Source organism: Amphiura filiformis, chromosome 17 (genome assembly GCF_039555335.1).
Source record: "Amphiura filiformis chromosome 17, Afil_fr2py, whole genome shotgun sequence".
Classification (NCBI taxonomy): Eukaryota; Metazoa; Echinodermata; class Ophiuroidea; order Amphilepidida; family Amphiuridae; genus Amphiura; species Amphiura filiformis.
This window is the reverse complement of record NC_092644.1, coordinates 40,104,157-40,128,746: the sequence shown is the minus strand read 5'-3', so window position 1 is coordinate 40,128,746 and position 24,590 is coordinate 40,104,157. Positions and strand designations below refer to the sequence as shown.

Below are 24,590 nucleotides of genomic sequence, written 5' to 3'. Positions count from 1 at the left end.
GCTGATATTGATGAAGTAGCTATCTACTGGTGATATTGATGAAGTAGCTATATAGTATCTACTGCTGATACTGATGAAGTAGCTATCTACTGCTGATATTGATGAAGAAGCTATCTACTGCTGATATTGATGAAGTAGCTATCTACTGCTGACAATGGCAATGATGAAGTAGTTATCTACTGCTGATACTGATTTTGATGAAGTAGCTATCTACTGCTGATACTGGTATTGATGAAGTAGCTATCTACTACTGATATTGGTATTGATGAAGTAGCTGTCTACTACTGATATTGGTATTGATGAAGTAGCTATATACTGCTGATATTGGTACTGATGAAGTAGCTGTCTACTGCTGATATTGGTACTGATGAAGTAGCTATACTCCTGATATTGATATTTATGAAGTAGATGTCTATTTAGTCATGTGTGTGTAAAGTAGTGCTGACAATTGCAGTGATGAAGTAGCTATCTACTGCTGATATTGATGAAGTAGCTATCTACTGCTGATATTGATGAAGTAGCTATCTACTGGTGATATTGGTACTGATGAAGTAGCTATCTACTGTTGATATTGGTATTGATGAAGTAGCTATCTACTGCTGATATTGGGACTGATGAAGTAGCTATACTCCTGATATTGATATTTATGAAGTAGATGTCTATTTAGTCATGCGTGTGTACCAGTTAATGAAGAAAGTAGTGCTGACAATTGCAGTGATGAAGTAGCTATCTACTGCTGATATTGATGAAGTAGCTATCTACTGGTGATATTGATGAAGTAGCTATCTACTGCTGATATTGATGAAGTAGCTATCTAGTATCTACTGCTGATATTGATGAAGTAGCTATCTACTGCTGATATTGATGAAGAAGCTATCTACTGCTGATATTGATGAAGTAGCTATCTACTGCTGACAATGGCAATGATGAAGTAGTTATCTACTGCTGATACTGATTTTGATGAAGTAGCTATCTACTGCTGATACTGGTATTGATGAAGTAGCTATCTACTACTGATATTGGTATTGATGAAGTAGCTGTCTACTACTGATATTGGTATTGATGAAGTAGCTATCTACTGCTGATATTGGTACTGATGAAGTAGCTGTCTACTGCTGATATTGGTACTGATGAAGTAGCTATACTCCTGATATTGATATTTATGAAGTAGATGTCTATTTAGTCATGTGTTTGTAAAGTAGTGCTGACAATTGCAGTGATGAAGTAGCTAGCTACTGCTGATATTGATGAAGTAGCTATCTACTGCTGATATTGATGAAGAAGCTATCTACTGCTAATATTGATGAAGTAGCTATCTACTGCTGACAATGGCAATGATGAAGTAGCTATCTACTGCTGATATTGATGAAGTAGCTATCTACTGCTGATACTGGTATTGATGAAGTAGCTATCTACTACTGATATTGGTATTGATGAAGTAGCTGTCTACTACTGATATTGGTATTGATGAAGTAGCTATCTACTGCTGATATTGGTATTGATGAAGTAGCTATCTACTGCTGATATTGGTACTGATGAAGTAGCTGTCTACTGCTGATATTGGTACTTATGAAGTAGCTATACTCCTGATATTGATATTTATGAAGTAGATGTCTATTTAGTCATGTGTGTGTAAAGTAGTGCTGACAATTGCAGTGATGAAGTAGCTATCTTCTGCTGATACTGATATTGATGAAGTAGCAATCTACTGCTGAGTGACATTGGTATTAATAAAGCAGCTACCTACTGCTGATATTGGTATTGATGAAGTAACTATATACTGCTGATATTGATGGAGTAGCTATCTACTGATGACAATGGTATTGATGAAGTAGCTATCTACTGCTGATACTTCTAAGTTCTATTGATAAAGTAGCAATCTACTGTTGAGTGACAATGGTATTGATAAAACAGCTACCTACTGCTGATATTGATGAAGTAGTTATTTAGTCATGCATGTGTACCAGTTAATGAAGAAAGTAGTGCTGACAATTGCAGTGATGAAGTAGCTATCTACTGCTGATATTGATGAAGTAGCTATCTACTGGTGATATTGATGAAGTAGCTATCTACTGGTGATATTGATGAAGTAGCTATATGGTCATTTTCACGGTAAAGGGTGTAACTTTTGATTTTTAGGGTCAAAATTTCAAACCACTTAAATATGTTTCTGTTTACTGAAATCATGCATAGAAGCAACTTAAATTCAAGTAAAATAATGTTTCAAGGCTTAAACCTTTTGATTTCTAATAAAAAATTGACATTTGCATAACATTTTGGTTAAAATCTAAGAAAAATGTATTTTACATAACCTCAGAAAATTTTGACATGAAAGCTGGAATACATGTGAAATTCCATTCCAAAGTAAGTCAACAGATATAAGTTAAATTTTATACCATGTTTTGCTATGTTTGTAATTGCAGTTTTGAAAATTTTTAACATCAAGTGTCATTTACAATGGAAATTTCCAAACCTTAAACATATTTTTTAAGTTTTAATTGGGTTCCTAAAATAATTTGAATGTCTAACTTCATGTACAAATACTACTTGATGAAAGGAACCTCCCAGCCAAGTTTCACAGAAATTGGAGTTATTTTTTAGAATTGGCAATTCAAGCGATTTGTGTTTCGGAGGCTTCAGTTAACAACACAGGTGATCATAAAAGTAAAATATTTAGCTAACTACTACAAGTTGACATAAAAAAATAGGTAAAAAATATCACAATTACCAATTTTCATGCTTTGCTTCTAAGTATTGAATTTCAGTTGTGACAAAAAATAAATTATCACAGCAAGTCATTTTTTTTGTTTCGGAGGCTTCATGTTAACAATTGTTAAACATTGCAGAAGTAGTTTTTTTGAAAACAACAGTGTTGGGATCATCTAAGCTGTTATTTTCTTGTGTGTATTGAATCAATGATTCTATGCGGCAGATATTGTAGATTTATCACACATTAATTTTTTCACCCATTTGTTAAGTATGGTGTTTTTTGCATGTGAAGCCTCCGAAACAGGCTTTTTTAAGGTATCAGTATATTTTTCAAACATTAACCATAATGTCAATTTTTTTAAAAATTTATGACATTCTGCACATATCAAGTAATAATTACAATGCAGATATCATTATGAAACACACCAATTTAGATATGCATAGATGATAATTAAGTTTACTGTTGTTTCGGAGGCTTCATTTGTTTCGGAGGCTTCAATTGTTAACGGAAAGTGTGTATTGGGTCCCATTTTCAAACGGTGGTATATATCTCCACGATTTAAAAACATGTGACTTGAGGATCTACTTTGCTACATTTTGATAAATAGATTGGATGAGCTCTTTTATTTATATTTGCACAAGCTTGCTGAACAGTTTGTTTCGAGGCTTCAAAAAGTTAACGGAAAAACGGCTATTTGAAGTCAAGATTTTATAAAAATTTTAAAAGCTTGCAAATCGGCTAATTTTTGTTACCCATTTCAAGTTAAGATAACAACTGTTATAAATCAAGAAGAAGTGAAGAAATAACCAAGAATTATGAACCAAAGCTACACCCACAAAATTTGTTAACAATTGTTAACGGAAAATGAAGCCTCCAAACGACAAATATCGAAGTCCGGTTCTCAAAAATACAGGGCCGTTCACAATTAAATCTAATGTGGCAGTGTTTACTGAACATATGACTGTACTTTCAGGATAAGAAAAATTATCCATGAACTAACTGAAGAAAACACAGGGTTTTACAAAAATGTTACTGTTTTTTATAGTTTTTCAAAATGGCAATATTAAGTACATTTAAGCCTGCTAAAACTGAACGCAGTAACTCCCAAAGCTGATTATGCTACCCAAGGTAGCTGCTAACTAGATGACTTATGTGGCCAAAAATTATGGAATTCTGTGGCTTTATTAGAACACTACGGATTAAAATGTTAAAAATCCAAAGTTACACCCTTTACCGTGAAAATGACCATATAGTATCTACTGCTGATATTGATGAAGTAGCTATCTACTGCTGATATTGATGAAGAAGCTATCTACTGCTGATATTGATGAAGTAGCTATCTACTGCTGACAATGGCAATGATGAAGTAGTTATCTACTGCTGATACTGATTTTGATGAAGTAGCTATCTACTGCTGATACTGGTATTGATGAAGTAGCTATCTACTACTGATATTGGTATTGATGAAGTAGCTGTCTACTACTGATATTGGTATTGATGAAGTAGCTATATACTGCTGATATTGGTACTGATGAAGTAGCTGTCTACTGCTGATATTGGTACTGATGAAGTAGCTATACTCCTGATATTGATATTTATGAAGTAGATGTCTATTTAGTCATGTGTGTGTAAAGTAGTGCTGACAATTGCAGTGATGAAGTAGCTATCTACTGCTGATATTGATGAAGTAGCTATCTACTGCTGATATTGATGAAGTAGCTATCTACTGGTGATATTGGTACTGATGAAGTAGCTATCTACTGTTGATATTGGTATTGATGAAGTAGCTATCTACTGCTGATATTGGGACTGATGAAGTAGCTATACTCCTGATATTGATATTTATGAAGTAGATGTCTATTATGAAGTAGATGTCTATTTAGTCATGTGTGTGTAAAGTAGTGCTGACAATTGCAGTGATGAAGTAGCTATCTACTGCTGATATTGATGAAGTAGCTATCTACTGCTGATATTGATGAAGTAGCTATCTACTGCTGATATTGGGACTGATGAAGTAGCTATACTCCTGATATTGATATTTATGAAGTAGATGTCTATTTAGTCATGCGTGTGTACCAGTTAATGAAGAAAGTAGTGCTGACAATTGCAGTGATGAAGTAGCTATCTACTGCTGATATTGATGAAGTAGCTATCTACTGGTGATATTGATGAAGTAGCTATCTACTGCTGATATTGATGAAGTAGCTATCTAGTATCTACTGCTGATATTGATGAAGTAGCTATCTACTGCTGATATTGATGAAGAAGCTATCTACTGCTGATATTGATGAAGTAGCTATCTACTGCTGACAATGGCAATGATGAAGTAGTTATCTACTGCTGATACTGATTTTGATGAAGTAGCTATCTACTGCTGATACCGGTATTGATGAAGTAGCTATCTACTACTGATATTGGTATTGATGAAGTAGCTGTCTACTACTGATATTGGTATTGATGAAGTAGCTATCTACTGCTGATATTGGTACTGATGAAGTAGCTGTCTACTGCTGATATTGGTACTGATGAAGTAGCTATACTCCTGATATTGATATTTATGAAGTAGATGTCTATTTAGTCATGTGTTTGTAAAGTAGTGCTGACAATTGCAGTGATGAAGTAGCTAGCTACTGCTGATATTGATGAAGTAGCTATCTACTGCTGATATTGATGAAGAAGCTATCTACTGCTAATATTGATGAAGTAGCTATCTACTGCTGACAATGGCAATGATGAAGTAGCTATCTACTGCTGATATTGATGAAGTAGCTATCTACTGCTGATACTGGTATTGATGAAGTAGCTATCTACTACTGATATTGGTATTGATGAAGTAGCTGTCTACTACTGATATTGGTATTGATGAAGTAGCTATCTACTGCTGATATTGGTATTGATGAAGTAGCTATCTACTGCTGATATTGGTACTGATGAAGTAGCTGTCTACTGCTGATATTGGTACTTATGAAGTAGCTATACTCCTGATATTGATATTTATGAAGTAGATGTCTATTTAGTCATGTGTGTGTAAAGTAGTGCTGACAATTGCAGTGATGAAGTAGCTATATTCTGCTGATACTGATATTGATGAAGTAGCAATCTACTGCTGAGTGACATTGGTATTAATAAACCTACTGCTGATATTGGTATTGATGAAGTAACTATATACTGCTGATATTGATGGAGTAGCTATCTACTGCTGACAATGGTATTGATGAAGTAGCTATCTACTGCTGATACTTTTAAGTTTTATTGATAAAGTAGCAATCTACTGTTGAGTGACAATGGTATTGATAAAACAGCTACCTACTGCTGATATTGATGAAGTAGTTATCAATACTGTTAATATTGGTATTGATGAAGTAGCCATCTCCTGCTAATATTGGTATTGATGAAGTAGCTATCTACTGCTAATATTGATATTGATACAATAAAACTGTATATTGTACAATATTTGCAAAATACCCGGATGCAATACAATATTTCTTGAATATTGTACGCAGATCGCAGACGCGCGCGTTACCATGGTGATGGCACCAACACGCGTCATGATACAACAGCACAACAATACACTACAGACATTGTAACGGCTCACAGGAGATTTCGTACTGTATAAACAAGTAAAATTACAAACTTAATTCGTGGCAATTCTGGATGATGATAACCTTAGGAAATATAATCCACATCTACAAATAAACCTATATATATAATTATTCCGAAATTATCTTTGGAGAGTAAAGAGCAGAAAACAAGAGGGTCAAAAGGTAAGCTTACATTACAATACACATTGGTTAAAACCGGTGGCTAGGTAAGCTTACATTTTCATTTTACCGCAGAGGGAAAGCCTAATAATAATAATAATATTGAATGGCTTATTTACGTGTGATACAAGAATATATTGCACTCAATAGAAAAATATTGCACTCGTCTTCGACTCGTGCAATATTTTCTATCTCGTGCAATATATTCTTGCATCACACTCAAAGCCATTCAATATTATATAAATATTGAAACACTGCTACTGCTGACACTGGTATTGATGATGTTATTTGAAAATTTTCCCCCTACTCTCCCACCCAACACTAACCCCACAATTTGTCGGAAAATCCATGTGAATAGGAAACAGTGTAATTCCTGTCCCCGTGGAAATTTAGTCTTTTGTTCAACTGTGTCCACCTGTTGCCCTTTTGTTTTGAAAACCAAATTTAAATACATTCTACTCAATTTATGTTATTGTTACTTATTCAATAAATGGACTGATAATACTCAATTTATTCATCTATTAAAACGTATCATCTCCTGTTTTTGTATTAAATTGGAATTAACTTATTTAATTACATATTTCATTTGATAGAAAGATCATAAATAGTAAGAAAGCACTTTTATTGTTCTTTTTATATTAAATTTATTGATCAATAAATGACTGACATTTGCCTATTAAATATTCTTTAGTCAGTGAATTTTAAATTCAATGAGCTGTTCTATATGTAGATAAATAAATAAAAAATAAATAAATAAAAAATAGCTGAAATAAAAAATAAAATAAATGCAAAAAAAAAAAAAAGAAATTAATAAATGAATAAATAATAAATGAAAAATAAATAAATAAATAAATAAATAAATAAATAAATAAATAAATAAATAAATAAATAAATAAATAAATAAATTAAATAATTAATTAATTAATTAATTAATTAATTAATAAAACGCAAGCCATATGTTATGTATTGTGCTGCAGTGTTGTTTAGTTCTTGATCAATAACTAAATAAATAACTAATCAAAAGTCAATTTACAGAGGTATCTGTTAAAATACAGTGTTGAGTAGTTGCGTAGCCCGAGGGCAGGGGCAGTCCCCTGACCAAATTGGCCGTCCCCCTGCCCTTCCTTGCTGTTTTTTTTGGGGGGGAGGTAAATGTTATGTCTCCAGAAAGGAGAACTGCAACTCTGGCGGAAATTCGTTGCCACACCAGCACGTTCTGGTGTTAAAAGCACGCAATCGAAGCTAAATATGTGATAGTTCCGTATTATTTTGTATAATAGTTGCAAATGCACATTCAGATTACACTTGCCCTTCCCCACCCCCATTTTCCAATGTTGGGAGACTGTAATGTAGAAATGATGACGATTTTGTCCAAATCAACATTGCAATAGGGGAGCGGGGAAGGATGTTGGCCAATTAACGCTCAGGTGTGGCAACCTTTTTCGCCAAGGTTGTCTCTGCGAATGCAAAATATTTCATCTAAATTTCGTTTTTGTCTCATAACTCAAAAAGCGGAATGTCGTATGATCTTCATCTTGCACACGATTTGGGAGTAGATAATATTCTTTTGAATGATAATAAAATTTTTGACAAAGGTCTTGGTTTATTTAGGGAGTGGTCCCTCAAATCACCATTTATGCTAAATTACACACATTTCGTCATTAGGGCTCTAAACTGCATGATTTTCTGTTAAATATCAGTAACGGAAAATCGTTTTAAGTTGCTGCTACACACAGGTTTTTAGTGGATACTGTCCGTGTTATCCATGTTACAATTAAGCGTAAATAACTTTTTTCATATCATTTTCACGCGGACCGGCCTATGTATATTATTAATTATTAAGATGCCAAAATAATGCAAAATGTGTCAAAAAACCTTCTCATTTGCCATTACATGCTATCTACTGAATATATTACTCCTAAATTTTCATCATTTTTGAATGATGATTATATAGCTCGAAGTTTAACTATTAGACCAACAATAATACGAAGGATTAAGAGAGGAAAAATATTAATTTTAACAAAACTAACAGCGGGGTTCGAACCCGTGGCCTGTAGTTTAGAAGTCGGCGCCTTTACCGCCGAGCCACGGAGAAGTGAATGAATTCCAAGCCATATCTAATATATTAATGTTAGTTTAAAATTATGCAATGCATATGGTATCAAATTGACCTGAAACGTCTCCAATACACATAATTTCATCGATTTACAACGATTGTATATGTTGGCAATGTATTTAGGGTTATAAAAATAAAGTTGGAATTTCGATTCACCACCTTTCTCCACGATGGACAAATCTTAAATAAAAGAAAATAATCTAAATTTCTTTTAATTTGTTTGTGTCGACCGTCGACCGTCATCAACCTCATCTCCATATGTGCAATGGGTTACTGATCTTAAATGCATTTGTATGACATGTTAATTCTACTATGAGGTTATAACATCTCTGTATTAGGTTAAACCAACCAGAACGGCATAACAATTGAAATTGTAGGTGAATGAGAATTAAATCACCTGTTTTACTGTACATATACGCATTGCATAATTTTAAATTAACATTAATACATTAGAAATGCTCACGAATTCAACGACTTCTTCTTGGCTCAGCGGTTAAGTCGCCGCCTTGAAATCTATAGATCAGTGAGATCAGGGGTTCGAATCCCTCTGATAATAATTTTATAATTTTCCTCTTCTGATCCTTGCTATTATTATTATTAGGTCTAATACTTAAACTTCACGCTATTTCGTCATCATTAAAATAGTTTTAAAATTTTGCGTGTACTATCTTCAGTAGACAGCATGTAATGGCGATTGATGTTTTTCACATATTCTGCATTATTTTGGCATCTTTATAAATAATAGGACACATAGCCCAAGCCATGTATAAATTACATGAAAATAATTATATTTAGTACAGAGTACATAAACAGGCTAAGACTTTGTGAAAATTGCACGTGAATCCGGCATTCCGTTCTAAAGATATGAACGTAAAAACGTAATTTCAGATGATTTTTTATATGTTATTAGAGACAACTCTGGCGGAAATTCGTTGCCACACCAGCACGTTCTGGTGTTAAAAGCACTTAATCGAAGCTAAATATGTGATAGTTCCGTATTATTTTGTATAATAGTTGCAAATGCACATTCAGATTACACTTGCCCTTCCCCACCCCCATTTTCCAATGTTGGGAGACTGTAATGTAGAAATGATGACGATTTTGTCCAAATCAACATTGCAATAGGGGAGCGGGGAAAGATGTTGGCCAATTAACGCTCAGGTGTGGCAACCTTTTTCGCCAAGGTTGTGGTTGATTACCGGTACCAGAAGCATTTTTTTAAATGCTTCTGGTACCGGTAAAATCCATTTAAAAATGGATTATATCATCACTCAGGTTCAAAAGTTTTGCTCGATTACTAAATCGTGTAGAAAACAAAGTGGGTCATTTCCCTTGTAGTAGCCTATTTACCTCTACCTGATGTAGTCATCAGAACAACAAACATGTGACATATATTTCTAATATTTTTTGCAAAATTTGAATTTATTTTGTTACAGCCTATAATTATTCTATATAATATGGGTGACCTTTTTTTTTTTTTTGGGGGGGCTTGTCAGTTTCAGGACAGTCATTGGCTTAGGAAGATTTTCAACATGGGGGGGGGGGACTGAAACCTGAACAAATTTTGGTGGGCCACCCTGGGGTGCCCGAGGGGTTTTTCCCCCATGGTGTCAGAAAATTTTGCAAAATATAGGTCACAAACACCCATTTTCCCTCTATTTTATCACAATTTTTTAACTTCACCTAGGATTATTGGGGGGGAGGGGCTGAAAGGTATTACAGCCCGCACCAAAATTATTGAGGGGCTGAGCCCCAAGCCCCCCCGGTTCCTAAGCCTATGGGACTAAGTTGTGCTCCTGCCCCTTGACATAGACCCCCCAACAAGAATTCCAGCTACATCACAGTTTTGGAGGCGGGTTGGTGTATTGTGCTCCCAAAGTCAAATGCAGTATGCAATTGAAGATCAAATTAAAAAGACACCAATTTTGCTGGAGTTACACAAATTGCCCTCCATTCGCGAGAAACCCAAATGGCAGATTTGCCATAGCATTATGCACAGGGCAATTTTTAGTTTTTGCTCTTTGGGTAAAATTGGGCCATCTTCAAAAGTTAACAGCTATCTAGGCACCAACCCATCAGCTTTACCATAATGATAACAACTGTTAATGCCTGGATAAGTCTTAACATGAAAAAAAACCACCAAACAACAACAACAACAAAAAATAGTTATACAAAACAGGTGTTTGGTATACCTATAATAACTAATTGGTCATAAAGGAATTCAGTAACAATAGTATTACGATCTGATCTGGGAAAACAATAGCATTTAAAATAAAACAAAACAATTACAAATATGGGGTATTTGCACAGTTGTAGTCACCGTGGTCAGCACTGGTCGGCAGTAACCAGTACTCAGCCTGACCAACTGGCACTCAAAGGAATTATAGGTCTTGCCGACCAGCACTGAAATTGTCCTCAAAACAGCTGTCAAATGCCATTACTGTCAAGTAATTGGCATTCTGATTCTATTTAGCGGGCACTAAAATGTGGCTACCTACAAACCTGGCTATTTGTCATGGTTTGGTAGATTTTATTATATTTACTATAAACATGTAGTAACATGCCACTGTTTGTATTATCACGTCATATGTTTAAAAAATATCAATCTTTGTTCATTATAGCTTTTAACCCTCAAAAACATTGAGTAAGGCCAAAAAAACCAAGTTTGTTTCCTGTAGCGCACGCATTAGGTTTTTGACGGCTTATTTTGCACATTAAATTTGTTTTTCACTTGCAAAGGAAAAAAAACCCAAAATGGAAAAAAATTACAAAAAATAATATAAAACACTACTGGAGTAAACATTTACACATCACACAACAAATGAGCATAGTGAAAAACTACTGGAGAAAATATCACACATTGTTTTTAATACCTTTTTTAATCTACAGGTTGAAAGGGGATCATAAATATTTTTGAATATGAAGAAATATGATTTTTTTGTGTGTCTGAGAGACCCACTGTAAATTCCCATTCCAATTTGCAGCAAAAAAGGTGTAAACCGCATTTCCCATTGACTTTTTTGACCTGCTACAGGAAACAAACATGTTTTTTTTTGGTCTAACCTCCATAAAGATGTCATAAATAAAATATACATTTATAAAACCTTTGTACACATCGACATGCTCAACATGCTGACAGTTTAATTCTCCATTGTTTCTCATTCCAAGCCAGCTCCACTTTTGTCTCTGATTTTATTTAGATAATAAAAAAATTAAATTAAACAGGAAAACAAAAAGCAAACAAAAATAAACAGATTCTATAACATTGCCAATACATTGGCCTCTATTATACATTGCATTAAATTTCATCCTAAAGTCTCTTGCTGCTCTATGATGGGGGAAAACAACCCGGAAAACAACCAATGCAAATTCCTTTGCTTTATGGTACCGGGGTAATAAGATTTGGATAAAATTTGAATAAATAAAATAAAACAAACTATAACATAAACATTAAAAAATTGCTTTATTTATTCAAAAATTTAAAAGTGATAATAAAATGTTAATGTTTGGTTCATGCATAATGTGCTAAAAGAACTTCAACTTCATACATGTACATACAGCTGTAATTTGATGAAATTTAAATTTTTATTGACAGGAAATTTACAACAACAAACATTTATTTTTGCAAATCTTTGTAGGAGAATATTAATTTGCAGATTTTCCAACCCAGTTTTCTTACATCGTCATTTTCTTTCCAGGAACAAATTTTCAAAATATAGAAAAGTAATGAAAAGCAATGGTTAACATTTTCAATTTTTCACTTTGCAACCTTTACTTTACATAAATATTTTCAGCTTCTGAAAAAGGAATTATTCATTTAAATTTGTGAAGAATTCAAGAAACTTTGAAAGACAAATGGTTACCAATTCCAAACTTTGTCAAAATTATGCCATACATCAGTTTACATTTTGTCTGTAATTATATTCAGTATATATTTATTTGTGCAATGTTTGCATGGCAATAACCTCAATCTTGGTCTACTCCCCTAAAAAATTGTGATTTATTCCGTATTAATTATGTGATAAAGATTTAGGGGAGTAGACCGAGATTGAGGTTTCTGCGTTTGCAAGTCTACAATCTTGTGCGAAAATCGTTGGGGCAGATGATGTTTTATAGATCAAATTCCTGTGAATTGAACATACGGCTGAAAATACATGATAGGTTTCATAGCTCATGTTATGTACTTGCTTGCTCCCCATCCCCTCCACCCTGGAAACAATGTTGGAGCGTAAAATAAACAAACTGTCCCAAGCATTTCGCGCGGGATTGTACATGATAAAGATTTTATACAGCAATTTGTAGAAATAAAAATGCAAAAGTTATGTTTCGTTTGCTTGAAGCTGGTTTTACGGCAACCAAAGTTACTTTGAAATTGATCCACACAGGCTTCACTTTTCAAACTTTCATGCCTGGTTAGTCCCACCACAAAAGCAGGATTGATGTTGGTGTCAACAGTATATAGCTACATTATCAAAGATAATTAGCTACCTTTGTTGATGTCAAACCTAGCTGCACATATCAGTTAGTATTTAAGAAGTAAAGGGCAATACCATATCATTTACACCCACATATAGACAGTAAAAATGTAATTAAATCTTTTTCTTAAAAATTGTTTCATCTCACAGCAACAAATTGTTAAGGCAGCAAATAAACCCATGTTTAACAAGAAGACAGACTTTTTAAGTACATGTAGGGTCAGACGGTTGGGATTTTTTAATTACATGTAATTCCTTTCTAGAGATTAAAATGACACTAAAATATCACTGATATAGTGTTGGTATCGACAATTAGGCGTTGTCGACAAAATTGTCGACAAGAGCACTTTTGCCGATTGGGCGACAAGAGCTTTGCATGTATCGACAAAAAATATCAGAAATTTTGCGATCGTAATTGAAAAATTGATTGGCAGAAACTTTGCTAATTTCCTTCTTTTTTACCAGCAACCCAAAAGATCTCATGCGACAAGAAAGTTATGAATCTTTTTTATCTAAGTATCAAAGGATAGTTCATAATATAGCATCCAAAATGGTCAAATCCAGCAAAATTGTGACCCCTTTCCATGCTTTCCCATTTTCGTTGATTTGGCTTCAGCCATCTTGGTTTATTTTTAGAACGGCCGCCATGTGACGTCTGGGGGGCTTGGCTGAATAATGATCGTTGATTGGCCAAATGTCAAGGTCGTTCTTAGCGTGCCGTGTGTACACTTGGGATGACGAAATTTATTTTGTGTGTTTACTTGGTTGAGTATTTGTTTATTTATGTTTTTTTTTACGTGAAAAATATGCTTTATTTTCTTAGTTCTTCTCACCCCACATGCAAATAATATAAGCAACTATACCATGACTATAGCGTTGCCAGTATGTATCGTTTTCATAGTCCCTGCAGTGTGTTGACTGTAAATGTGGACTCTGACTGTAGTAGGTTGCCGATTTTTTTAGGCCTGATTGTCGACGTCGGCTTTTTAATTTTTATCGATTGTCGACAATGAAAATGCTTGCCGATACCAGCGCTACTGACTGATAGCTTGAAAAATCTGACAAATTTGATGATTTTTTTGAAAACATATTTTGAACATGGTCTGCATTTTCATAAAAGACTTTCAGTCAAAAGAAATAAATTTAGGCCAAATTACATAATTTAAACAAAATTTTAAAAAAATTCTCACAAAATGCAAAATCTGGGTTAGTTCGGTGTGTAAGACAGGGTATTAAATTTTGCCGCCTAGGTAAAGGGAAACAATACCTGTATTCATAAGCTGTCAAATTTCTACTTCTCAAACATCGATTATCTCCCAAGCTATAAAATAAGTATTCATCTGAATGGACAAATAAATAACAATGGTATTAAAAGATATATGTATCATAAGATCAGAAATAGCTGAGTGACTTCATTATCTATGCTCTGCTTGACAACAGAAAAGACAAAAAACAATCTCACAAAAAGTTGAGATTTTTATACCACTGGAAGCCTCTGGCTACATAATGTTTATGTACCAAAAATTTCTTGCAGATTCATTCGTTTAGCAAAAATATCGTCAAATTTGAACTTCGTTCTGGTATGTCAGAACGAAATTACAACAGTGGCCTATGGAGCAGTGTAATACACATAATCATGCATAACTCGCAAACGCAAAATCATAATCAACTGAAATTTTCGGAATAAGCTTTTTTCGTGGATACATTTTTTGTATCTACTGAAAAATGTCATAAAAAGAGGATGCTAGGATCAGGAAATACTCCTTTAAGCTACGCTTTCAGCAGGAAAATATAATAATCTTGAAAACTTATGAACAAAAGTCAGTGAAAAAATGAGCATATTTTTTACAGATTTTAATGACTTTTTTTTCAATTGGGAACATGAATTTACCACCAAATTTAAACCTGGCAGAGTATGATCTATATCAATGCCTGTATTGCTTTGTAGAAAAAAGGTTATACAATTAATTAAATGTGTGACACAATCTGGTCCATGGGGGCCAAAGTAGGCATTTTTAAAAATTGAGTTACTGTACTTACTACATTATACAATAGGCTATCATTTACTGAAAACACCAAAGATCTAGCATACTTGGTTCTAAAGTTATGACGTTTTTTGATGTCTATTTTCTTATGTATTTTACTGTTTTTTAGCTCCATATTTTTACCTTTATCTCAGTTTCAAATTTGCTGCCTTTGGCCCCATGGACCAGATCGTGTCACATATTAAACTGAGATGATGATTTTGGCTCAAATTTGGATTCAACATTAGTGTTCAAGTCTACCACAGACGTGATAGATCAAAGAATACTTTGGATAGATCAAGCAATCTTGAATGACTTTAGCATCCAATTTCTTAGTGTTTAATTCTGTCAAGAAAATCTTGCTTAATTTTGCACAGAGTGTGCGTGCGCAATTGTTTCAAGATATTCTCGGATGGGGGGTAGGGGTGCCAATTTTTGTCCCAGGTGCTACCAACCCTAGTTACGCCACTGATGCCAGTCAAGCTATTGTTTTTGCTAGTCAGAAAGATTAGAGACAAAATGCTGTTTTCCTATAAGGCAAGTTTTGCACTCATCTACTGCCATGTTATGGTGTACTGTAGAGTGATCATTTTCAAGTGTGTAATTTTTTGTGTGTGATTTGCTGATTTTAGCTTCTTTGCTTAATCTTAACTTGCAATTTTAAGTCTTCATACATGGACCTACCTACACATCAAATAATATTTGCATATTTTCATTTCAGGAAGGAACTGTGTGGAGCACAAAAAAAAGTGTGAAAATGTATGTTCCGCCAAAATGTCCACTTTCCACTGGAAGAAACCAGCAGTATTGACAAAGTTGAAGCCCCATTCAAATACATGAAGCTAATTTATATACTGTCAGTATATAAATCATTCATGTAAGATGCCTTATTTTGTCTTTCGGCTGAACCATGTTAGCACATCTATGACAATGACAAAGGTAACAAAACCTGAATTTTGATGATTTTACGATCATCCGGATGAGCAAATCACTGAATGGAGCTGTAGTTCAAAGCCAAGTTAACTTTTTAAAGAATGTACACATACACCAATATCCAAAGTGTCAAGGCCAAATATTTAATAATCATATCTGTTTTATTCATTGAAGAACAAAACCATTGTTATAATCAACATTCAACAGTAAAAACTTTGACAACAATATTTTTTGAAAACTGACATAACAATACAGTTCACCTTGCAGACAAGGTAATTTTTATGACATCACGACCTTGAGCGTTTATTTAAATAAGAATAAAGCCATAATAATGATTTCAGTCAAATTTTAATTTTGTATTCTTTGCTAAAAATTATACAATATTGTTAATAACAACTGCATGTCAGGAAGGTTTTCTGGTCATGTTAAGCCAAACTCAGAGGATGTTTAAAGACATTCCCACAACCCAATGGGGTTTCTGACCTTGTATGTCAGGCTTTTGTACACATGTGGTATAGTTGATTATGCCTTGCATTGGAATTGTGTGCAAATATCTGGTGTTTTCATCCTATTATTTAACATTCATAACATCGAGACTTAGGAATAAAATTAATGCAGTGGGACAATATGAATGTTTCCTGTAAGAAAATCAAATATCAGTCCTAAGTCTCAACTATTAGCTCGTTGATTGCAGTTTTAAAATTACCATTTTGTGTGTGTGGCAATGGGGACTTTGCCTTTAAAATTAGGTTATATTGATCAAATTTCCCAATCATAGTGCATTGTTGGAATGCCTTTAAGCCTCCTCTGAGCCAAACTAATGAAAAGAACCCCCAATTCCTAAATTGCTCTGTTTAGTACAGGCACAATTAATAACTTTGGCTGACTCCAATTAGATGAAGTCAGGACATTTGTAAATATTACAAATATGCCCTCCCCCCCAAAAAAAAAAAGGTTTGAAAAAAGTTGACCAAGTTCATACACATACGGAAGAATAATACTTTTTATATATCGTCACCTGCTACAATTATTATGAAATTTTGAGAACAAGTACATATTTATTCACCAATCTTTGCACAAGAACAAATGATAATGAGACAAATTGAAATTAAACGGGATAACCAGAAATGAATAATAGGGTAATTACATAATTGATGCCTGCTTGAAAAAAGGCAATTATGCAGCATGGTGACAATATTCCGATGGCGCTCGCCTTAACCCATGAACTTTTCAGCCACTTATCTAACCTTATCGGTTCTTGCCTAAACCCTAACCCTAAATATATGGACACTTATCTTAACACATAACCCTAACACTCTCAGGAGGTTTGGTTGGATCTGCCCTAAACCTGCTCTATTGAAGGGGAGCCACCAAGCAATATTTTGTACTGCAGTATGTATGCAGTATCTTTTTAGGGTAAGTGGCGTTGGGCATTGGTGGTGGAACCGGGCGGGGGAGGCCTGGGGGATCAGTGGCCCACTTTTTGGACCAGAGGGAGGGTGGCCACTCACTTTAATCAAACCCATAATATGCTGTGTGTTCCTAGTCTGGATGAACATAAATAATCAACACTTTGTCTATTCTAGATCCTGAAAAAAAAGTATAAAAATGATACATCAAATGGCTTCAATTGGACCTTCATTTTGCACAATTTCCCAACCGCTTGTGTATGGATAAACAAATTCCCCTTTTTGCCTCTGCTACACTACAATGTATATGCTTAAGGTTAGTAACTATTTTAAACTGTTGTGTGTGATTTGGTAGTTCACAGCATCTTGTGAATGGTAGTGAGCTTTGGCAAAAACAACTGCATTGCTCATTTCATAATGAGCGTGTAGAAGAAGAATTCAAATATCACAGATATACTTTTGTAGGTTCTGTGGTTCTTGAGTTATGTTATAAAGAGGGCTGGAACAACACCACCTTTGTAAAATGTACATAACTCATTACCAACAAAAAATCAAGCAAGTATATGATTTGTAGAATGAACTTTTGTGTAGTGTAGTTGAGAGGCATGTGGGAACTGTGAGTTTGTATTACTTGCAGGTGCGTAGCCAGCATTGTCAGTCCAGGGGGGGGGCAAATGTCAGTATTGTCCCTATTTTCTCTCCCTTCCCCTTTCGTTTTTCCTCCCCTTTCCCTTCTCTTTTCCCTCTCCTTCCCCTTTCCCTTCTCTTTCTTCCTCTCATCCACCTATCTCTTCTCTTTCTCCCTCTCCTTCTTTTTCTCCCCTTCTTCTAGTCCCACTTTTCCGCCCCCATTTTAGGTGCCCAGGGTGGGGTGGGGGCAGTCTGCCCCACCCCCGGTGGCTACGCTACTGATTACTTGCAAATCTGAATCTGAATGTATATATTTCTTCACACAGTTCTTGTATCTATAAAAGATCTTGAGGTAATCAGCACTTTGCATAGATTTATGTGTCATTTTGCATTATGTACCTTTTCATGATAATGTACCACCATAGGGGTATGCATGTGCTGCTCTGTAAAAATGTATGTTCAATTGTTCATTCAAGTTTGGGTCGATCCTTCATGTAATTATTTTGTGTAAGCTAATCCTAATGCTAACCCTAATCCTAACCCAAAGCATAATCCTAATTATAACCCTAATCCTAACCCTAAACTAACCTTAACCCAACCCTAATTTCATGTAAAATTACATGAAGGAATAACCCAAATTGGGTACACAAGGTTCTTTATATCTGATCCAAAACTTACACTTACTTGTGTATGTTTCAGCAACTACTGTTGCCTTCATCAACACTTGATGAAAAGTGACTGCTACTGGCAACCAACGCTACATGGATTTGCAGCGCTGATCTTAGTAAACAAATGCATATTATACTTACCACTTTAGGTAATTTTATTTCTGCTACCAGAAACTCTGGATGCCCTTCAAGTGGTTCCCTCATGATAACATATTCCGGCTGAGGTGCTTTACTGGTGACGACACTAGAACTCTCAAGTTCTGTTATGAGAGGCTTAGACGATGCTGGTATAGTGGTACTGGAAGACAATGATGGGTTTTCTGGCTCTATGCTCCCTTCGCCTACTTCACTTATTCTTGGTTTTGATTTAGTACGGATGTTGTGTTCTGTGATTACGCCATGGCATTTCTTATTTTTTAGCTGGATCCAATCTGTATGAAAAATTAAGTGAAAACTATGGTATACAGTAGACTGACAACCTGGTGGCGACTCCAAATTCTAGTAGATAAAAACTAGATATCATTGAAGATTTTTGAATTTTTCAAAATATTTTCATAAAATGTTCCTAAAATGTATGCTCCCACTTTTACAAAGTCAAGAACAAAACTGGAATGAAAACCTCTATCTTTTTTGATGTTTTCAAACAGTACTACTTTTATCTATATTAAAATCAAAACACAAGATATGCAAAGTCATCCCGGATGTACTCTTTAAACAATTATTAATACATTTCAAAATAAATAAAAAACATAAATAAACCTGTTTTTTTTTCCATTTATCCCAAAAAGTCATGAACTTTTTGTCTGAAAAACTGAAAATATAACAGAAATGTTTTCCCTGACCAGTCGTCCCCGTATTATTGTTGTTTTATCATCCTCAGCGTCTACATAAATAAAACATTGTTGAACTTAAAAATGCAGTATTTTAAGTCTGCCAGATATTTACAATGCCAAATAAAGTAGAGTTTACCTTGAATTTGTCTTTGGTGGAAGTTTTGTGGCCATTGAGTGTTTTACATACAAACAAGCACTTCACATTGTATTATACTTTTGGTACTTGAAAAAAAAAAGATGTAATTAAAAAAAAAAAAAAAAAAACTTTTCCCAACCGACCGAGCCAACTTCTGAAAGTGATTTATGGACAAGCAAACAATTTATTTTTTTGGCCTTAGCTAACACAAAGTCCAAAAATTGGGGGTTTGTCACAAAATGTTGGGGTTCTAGATCCCCCAATTGCAGGATAGGACCAATTCATAAGAGGAAAGTGTGTTGAGGCTTGTGGATCAATGTCTAGGTGTTGTGCATGTGCGTAGCACACTATAAATCACTGCGCTTTTTTTTTTTGCTTTATTTTCTAGAATGTTACACATTATATCCCTGATTCAAGCAGGTGATTTTAGCACCATTCCAGTTGTCAGCAATCAAGGTCAGAATCAACAATACCATTTTCACCCTGATGTGACAGTGATGACAAGTGTAGAATGGAAAAAATAATTATGAGACTAGATTAAGAATAACTGGGTCAAGTACTACCTGTACACAAGGTTGTAACATGTGCCTTGCCCACAAATTTGGGTGACCTGATTACAGGATTGTTACCATAAAGTACCTGACATGCACGCACTAGGGCTATGGCCTATCTTACCTGTGAAAACTAGAATTATGCTGTTTGTAATTAAGGGGCCCCCACTTCAAAGGTCAAGGTTAGAAGTTAATGAAGGTGATCAGTCATTGATTGTACAATGCAGAGTGGATAATTGGGATTTCAGGCAAACTATTAGTTTCAGTGAGTTGGACTGGTCATTGTTGTAGTCAGGTCAGTAACTGTTTAGAATTCAGGCCTGACTGGCTATAGCATGACAAATGTGAATAGCCTGGGTAATTATTCCTCTATATTCTCAGGTTATCAGTCTGTAGACTAGAGATGCTACATTGCTTAAAGCCTTAACCCTAACCGCCTAAAGGCTTTTTGGCGACGGAAGGAAAAGAAGGAAGGAATAAAGAGAGAAATTAATCAAATTATAAATACTTATAATGCTGAAATAATACGAGTCATTGTAGAGAAGGGTTTCTGTTCATTTTGAGCTGAAATAACAAGGTAAAGTGAGAGAAACCCTACTGGTTTAAATTAAACTGGTATAAATTTATGACTTTATGTCAAACTTTGCTCAATTGACTTACAAACACAACAAATTTGGCTGATTCCATGTAGGTGGAAGTTGGGACATGTCACATGTGTAAACATTTCAAATATGCCAAAAAATCCGGTTTGAAAAATGTCATATTATAAAATCGTACATTATGACTTTAAGAATAAGTGTGTTGTAAACTTATCAATTTATACTATCTCATATGTGCACAGGATGCTGGATGTGGGGAGATGGGGAGGGAATTCCTGACTAATGAGACAAAATTGGATAGCAAATGATTCCCCAACTGGGACCAAATCCCCAACTGGCAAACGAAAGTCTATCTAACCATCCCTCCCCTTTTTTTTGAATTTCTACTTTTTGCACCATTGTAATGGCCATTGATGTACATAAATGCCCTTTGAAAGACTAAGCCTGAAGTGCTTTAATTACAGTAACATTTAACATTTATAATAAAACCGGGTCGCCCCGGTTTTATTCTGTGATCACCGATCCGAGCTGAATAAATACATCGCCTGCTTGTGTATTGAATCATCATAATCAGTGACGTACCGTATAAACTGTATGCATATCGCTATTCGTAGTACGTCTTGTTTGTACATCCCATCAGCTGCGAGTGTAGCTCCGCCAATCATGATAAATAATACGATTGGCGAGATTATACACGCATTATAGGCGCTGTACATCGACTTGATGCATAAACTGTGTGTATATCGCTAATCGTCTTATACGTCTTGTTTGAATCCCATCAGCTGCATGAAACTCCCGATAATACACATTAAATAATAATCGGCGAGCTAAATACACGCTTTTCAGGAGCTTGAATGAAGTACCAATTTTCTTCATTTTACCTCATTTGCTTGGCTCGAAATTCAAAGGGGGCAATGCGATCAGTAGCTATCAGTGAAAACTAACATTTAAATAGGAATCTATTTTTTATGCAAATCACACATTATTGCTTTAAATTAAATGGTCATCCCTCTGATGGGTACCTGTGCAGAGACTGCCTTTTGGAATTAGCAGGAGAGCATTAAATAGCTCTTCTGGAGCCTTCAAGGAGAGCTGTTTAGAGCATTTACTCTAAGGAGAGAATGGTCAACTAAGGAAAGTTAAAATCACTCTCCAATATCAGATTCAAGGAGAGCGGTAGAGAGTAATTGCTCTCGCTCTCCTCAAAAGGCAGTCCCTGTACGTGGGTAACTTCTTCTACTGAGTTACGAAAAGTGCCAGAATCTTTGGGCGTCTTTTCTTTTAAACCCGGAAAATGGTCTTCATCTTCACCATCTGTGAGTATTTAAATAATTTCTAATACACTTACTTTTATCCAACAAGATATTGTATTTATTTTCCAGCCCTTCAATTACCACTGACATAAAGAACCCTTTGAAGAGGTCACTGGTTCCAATCTTGTTATAGAATTCAGAATTGATGGCTATATCATATGCTGTGCATCCTTTACCACCTATGGAGACAAATCGGTAAGAAATATCACAATTGTTATTGATATTTGCAAACTATAAACACAAGGATATTGTGATAAAATGATTTTATTGTAAATCAAGGTTTTTGGCAGACCATTTTGAGAATGGGGTGGGAGGTACACATAATTATTGCACCATCCCTTATGTCTACTTTATGGGTATTTAGATTTGGTCCATCATTTTAGCTGGAACATGTATCAAGGAGTAGGGAAATAATTGTTTTTGCTTGGATTCTGATTTTCTCAGAAATAAACTCAACAAACACATCTATTTAGACATAGCCAGTTTTATTTTTTACCCATATTATAATTTTCATTTTATGTGTCTAAAATATCATGCCATAAGTGGGGGCAGTACAAAACTTTTTCTCCTTTGAAACAAAATGTGTGCTAGGCTAATTAACATATCGGTGGCAGCAGACAGTGAAAGGTAACACCAGTATGGGGGGGTAGGTGAAGATTGCTTATTGTTTACCACAGCACAGCGGATTGAAAATATTTCAGTGTGCACTCTGATGAATCTGTGGTACAAGCTAGAATAGAGGGCAGTATGATGATAATCATAACAAAAGCAGTTATGCTGCTGTCAATCTTGCCTGAATTTAACATCCACAACTTGAAAATGCATTTTACTCTGAACAAGTCAAAAATTTGAGATATAAATCATATCAATTATAATACACTTTAGCTAGCCTGTCACACTTAGTGACTTATGCAATGTTGCAAACTAATGGGATTGTGCAATATTGGCTGGGAAATCCCCACAATTGCAAGCTACACAACTGCACCACACAATCAACAGTTTATTCACATATGCCCTGAATACTGGCATGATCATATCTTGATGACAAACATTAACCTCATTTCTTACAAAATACTGGTGAGTACTGATCAAGTTGCAACATGCCATACAAGCTTATTGATAGATTCAGTTTCCTTACAAAGCAGCTATCTTTGATCAGCTGTCACTAACATCAACATCCAAACAGCTGCCTCATTAGTGAACAGAAAGCAGCTTTCTCCTACTAACCTAAGTTACAAAACTTATTTGCCATCATATGAGGAGGTACAATGTACATTTTTTTCTAAGAGAGACTGTACATCTAACATTTTTGAGCTTCCAAAAAGGGTTTTATTGGGGAAAATGTGGTATTTTTAAAACACCAATTTTGCCCATGAATTTTGGTAGAAAATAGGCTCCTTGCCCCTTTTCTTTGCCTTCCCCTTTCTGATTTTCTCTTTCATTTTTTTGTCAGGGGGACACTTTTCTTTTTCATTTTTTTGTTGGGGGGGGGGGCACTCTTTCCCCTGCTCCTCCGCTGGCTACATTACTTCTATAATCAATCAATCAATCAATCAATCAATCAATCAATCAATTAATTATAATACTAGTGCATTCAAATCACTAGTTTCAGAAAGATAATATTTACACCCTAAAACAGCATTTTTTGGGCAGGTGGGCTTTTTAATTTCATAGAGGTGCAACCAAGACAAACCATAACAGAAGTACATGATGCATGTTAATTGAAACAAATTAAGATATGATTGAACAGATTCATCAGGATCGGTATAGTAACCTGGTTAACAAAGTTCTTTGTATATGATCCAGAATGTTCACTTACTTGTGTACATTTCAACAACACCTGTTGTCTTTATCAACACTTGATGGACTACTTACTTTGGGTTGCTAGAAGTAGTTCCAGCGTTGATCTTGGAGTTGCCAGTTGGTTTTCCTCCAAGGGATTTTTTAGATCCCTGTTTCACAAACTCATCAAATATGTGAGATAGTTGGTACTGTCCTTCATTTCTGTTCATGGTGGTGCCCCTCCTCTTTCTTATTTCCATAGCCTCCTTTATCCAGTGAGTGTATCAATTTTGCTCCATGCCGATAACCTCAGCTTCTCCCCATCCAATAGCAGTCACTACCCATCAAGTGTTAATAAAGACAACAGGTGTTGTTGAAACGTACACAAATAAGTGAACATTCTGGATCAGATACAAAGAACTTTGTTAACCAAATTAAGATATGGTAACTAACCTTTATCAACCTCTGCATGTGGTTCTCCAATACTTAGCGGAACCCTGAAGTCAGGTTCATCCGATTGTAATAGTTTGACCAGGTCTTCATCACTGATGTCTTTAGGTGCAGGCATCTACAAAATGGCATTGGATTGTTACAAAATGAAAGAATAGAGATAAAAAGTTCCGTCTTCGAACTTGAGTGTTACAAAGGTT

The 24,590-nt window shown here is 34.9% G+C and overlaps 1 protein-coding gene across 1 annotated transcript in view; it reads right to left on the bottom strand.

Annotated features, from left to right (window-relative positions):
• The window catches only part of LOC140138435 (PIH1 domain-containing protein 1-like), a 59,779-nt gene that overhangs the window by 30,914 nt on the left and 4,275 nt on the right, over positions 1-24,590 (bottom strand). Inside the window, exons 3-5 of the mRNA XM_072160330.1 lie at positions 24,394-24,508; positions 22,194-22,337; positions 18,868-19,157 (exon numbers count right to left, since the gene is read on the bottom strand). Of these exons, the coding sequence (XP_072016431.1) occupies positions 18,868-19,157; positions 22,194-22,337; positions 24,394-24,508 (549 nt within the window). The remainder of the gene's footprint in view (positions 1-18,867; positions 19,158-22,193; positions 22,338-24,393; positions 24,509-24,590) is intronic.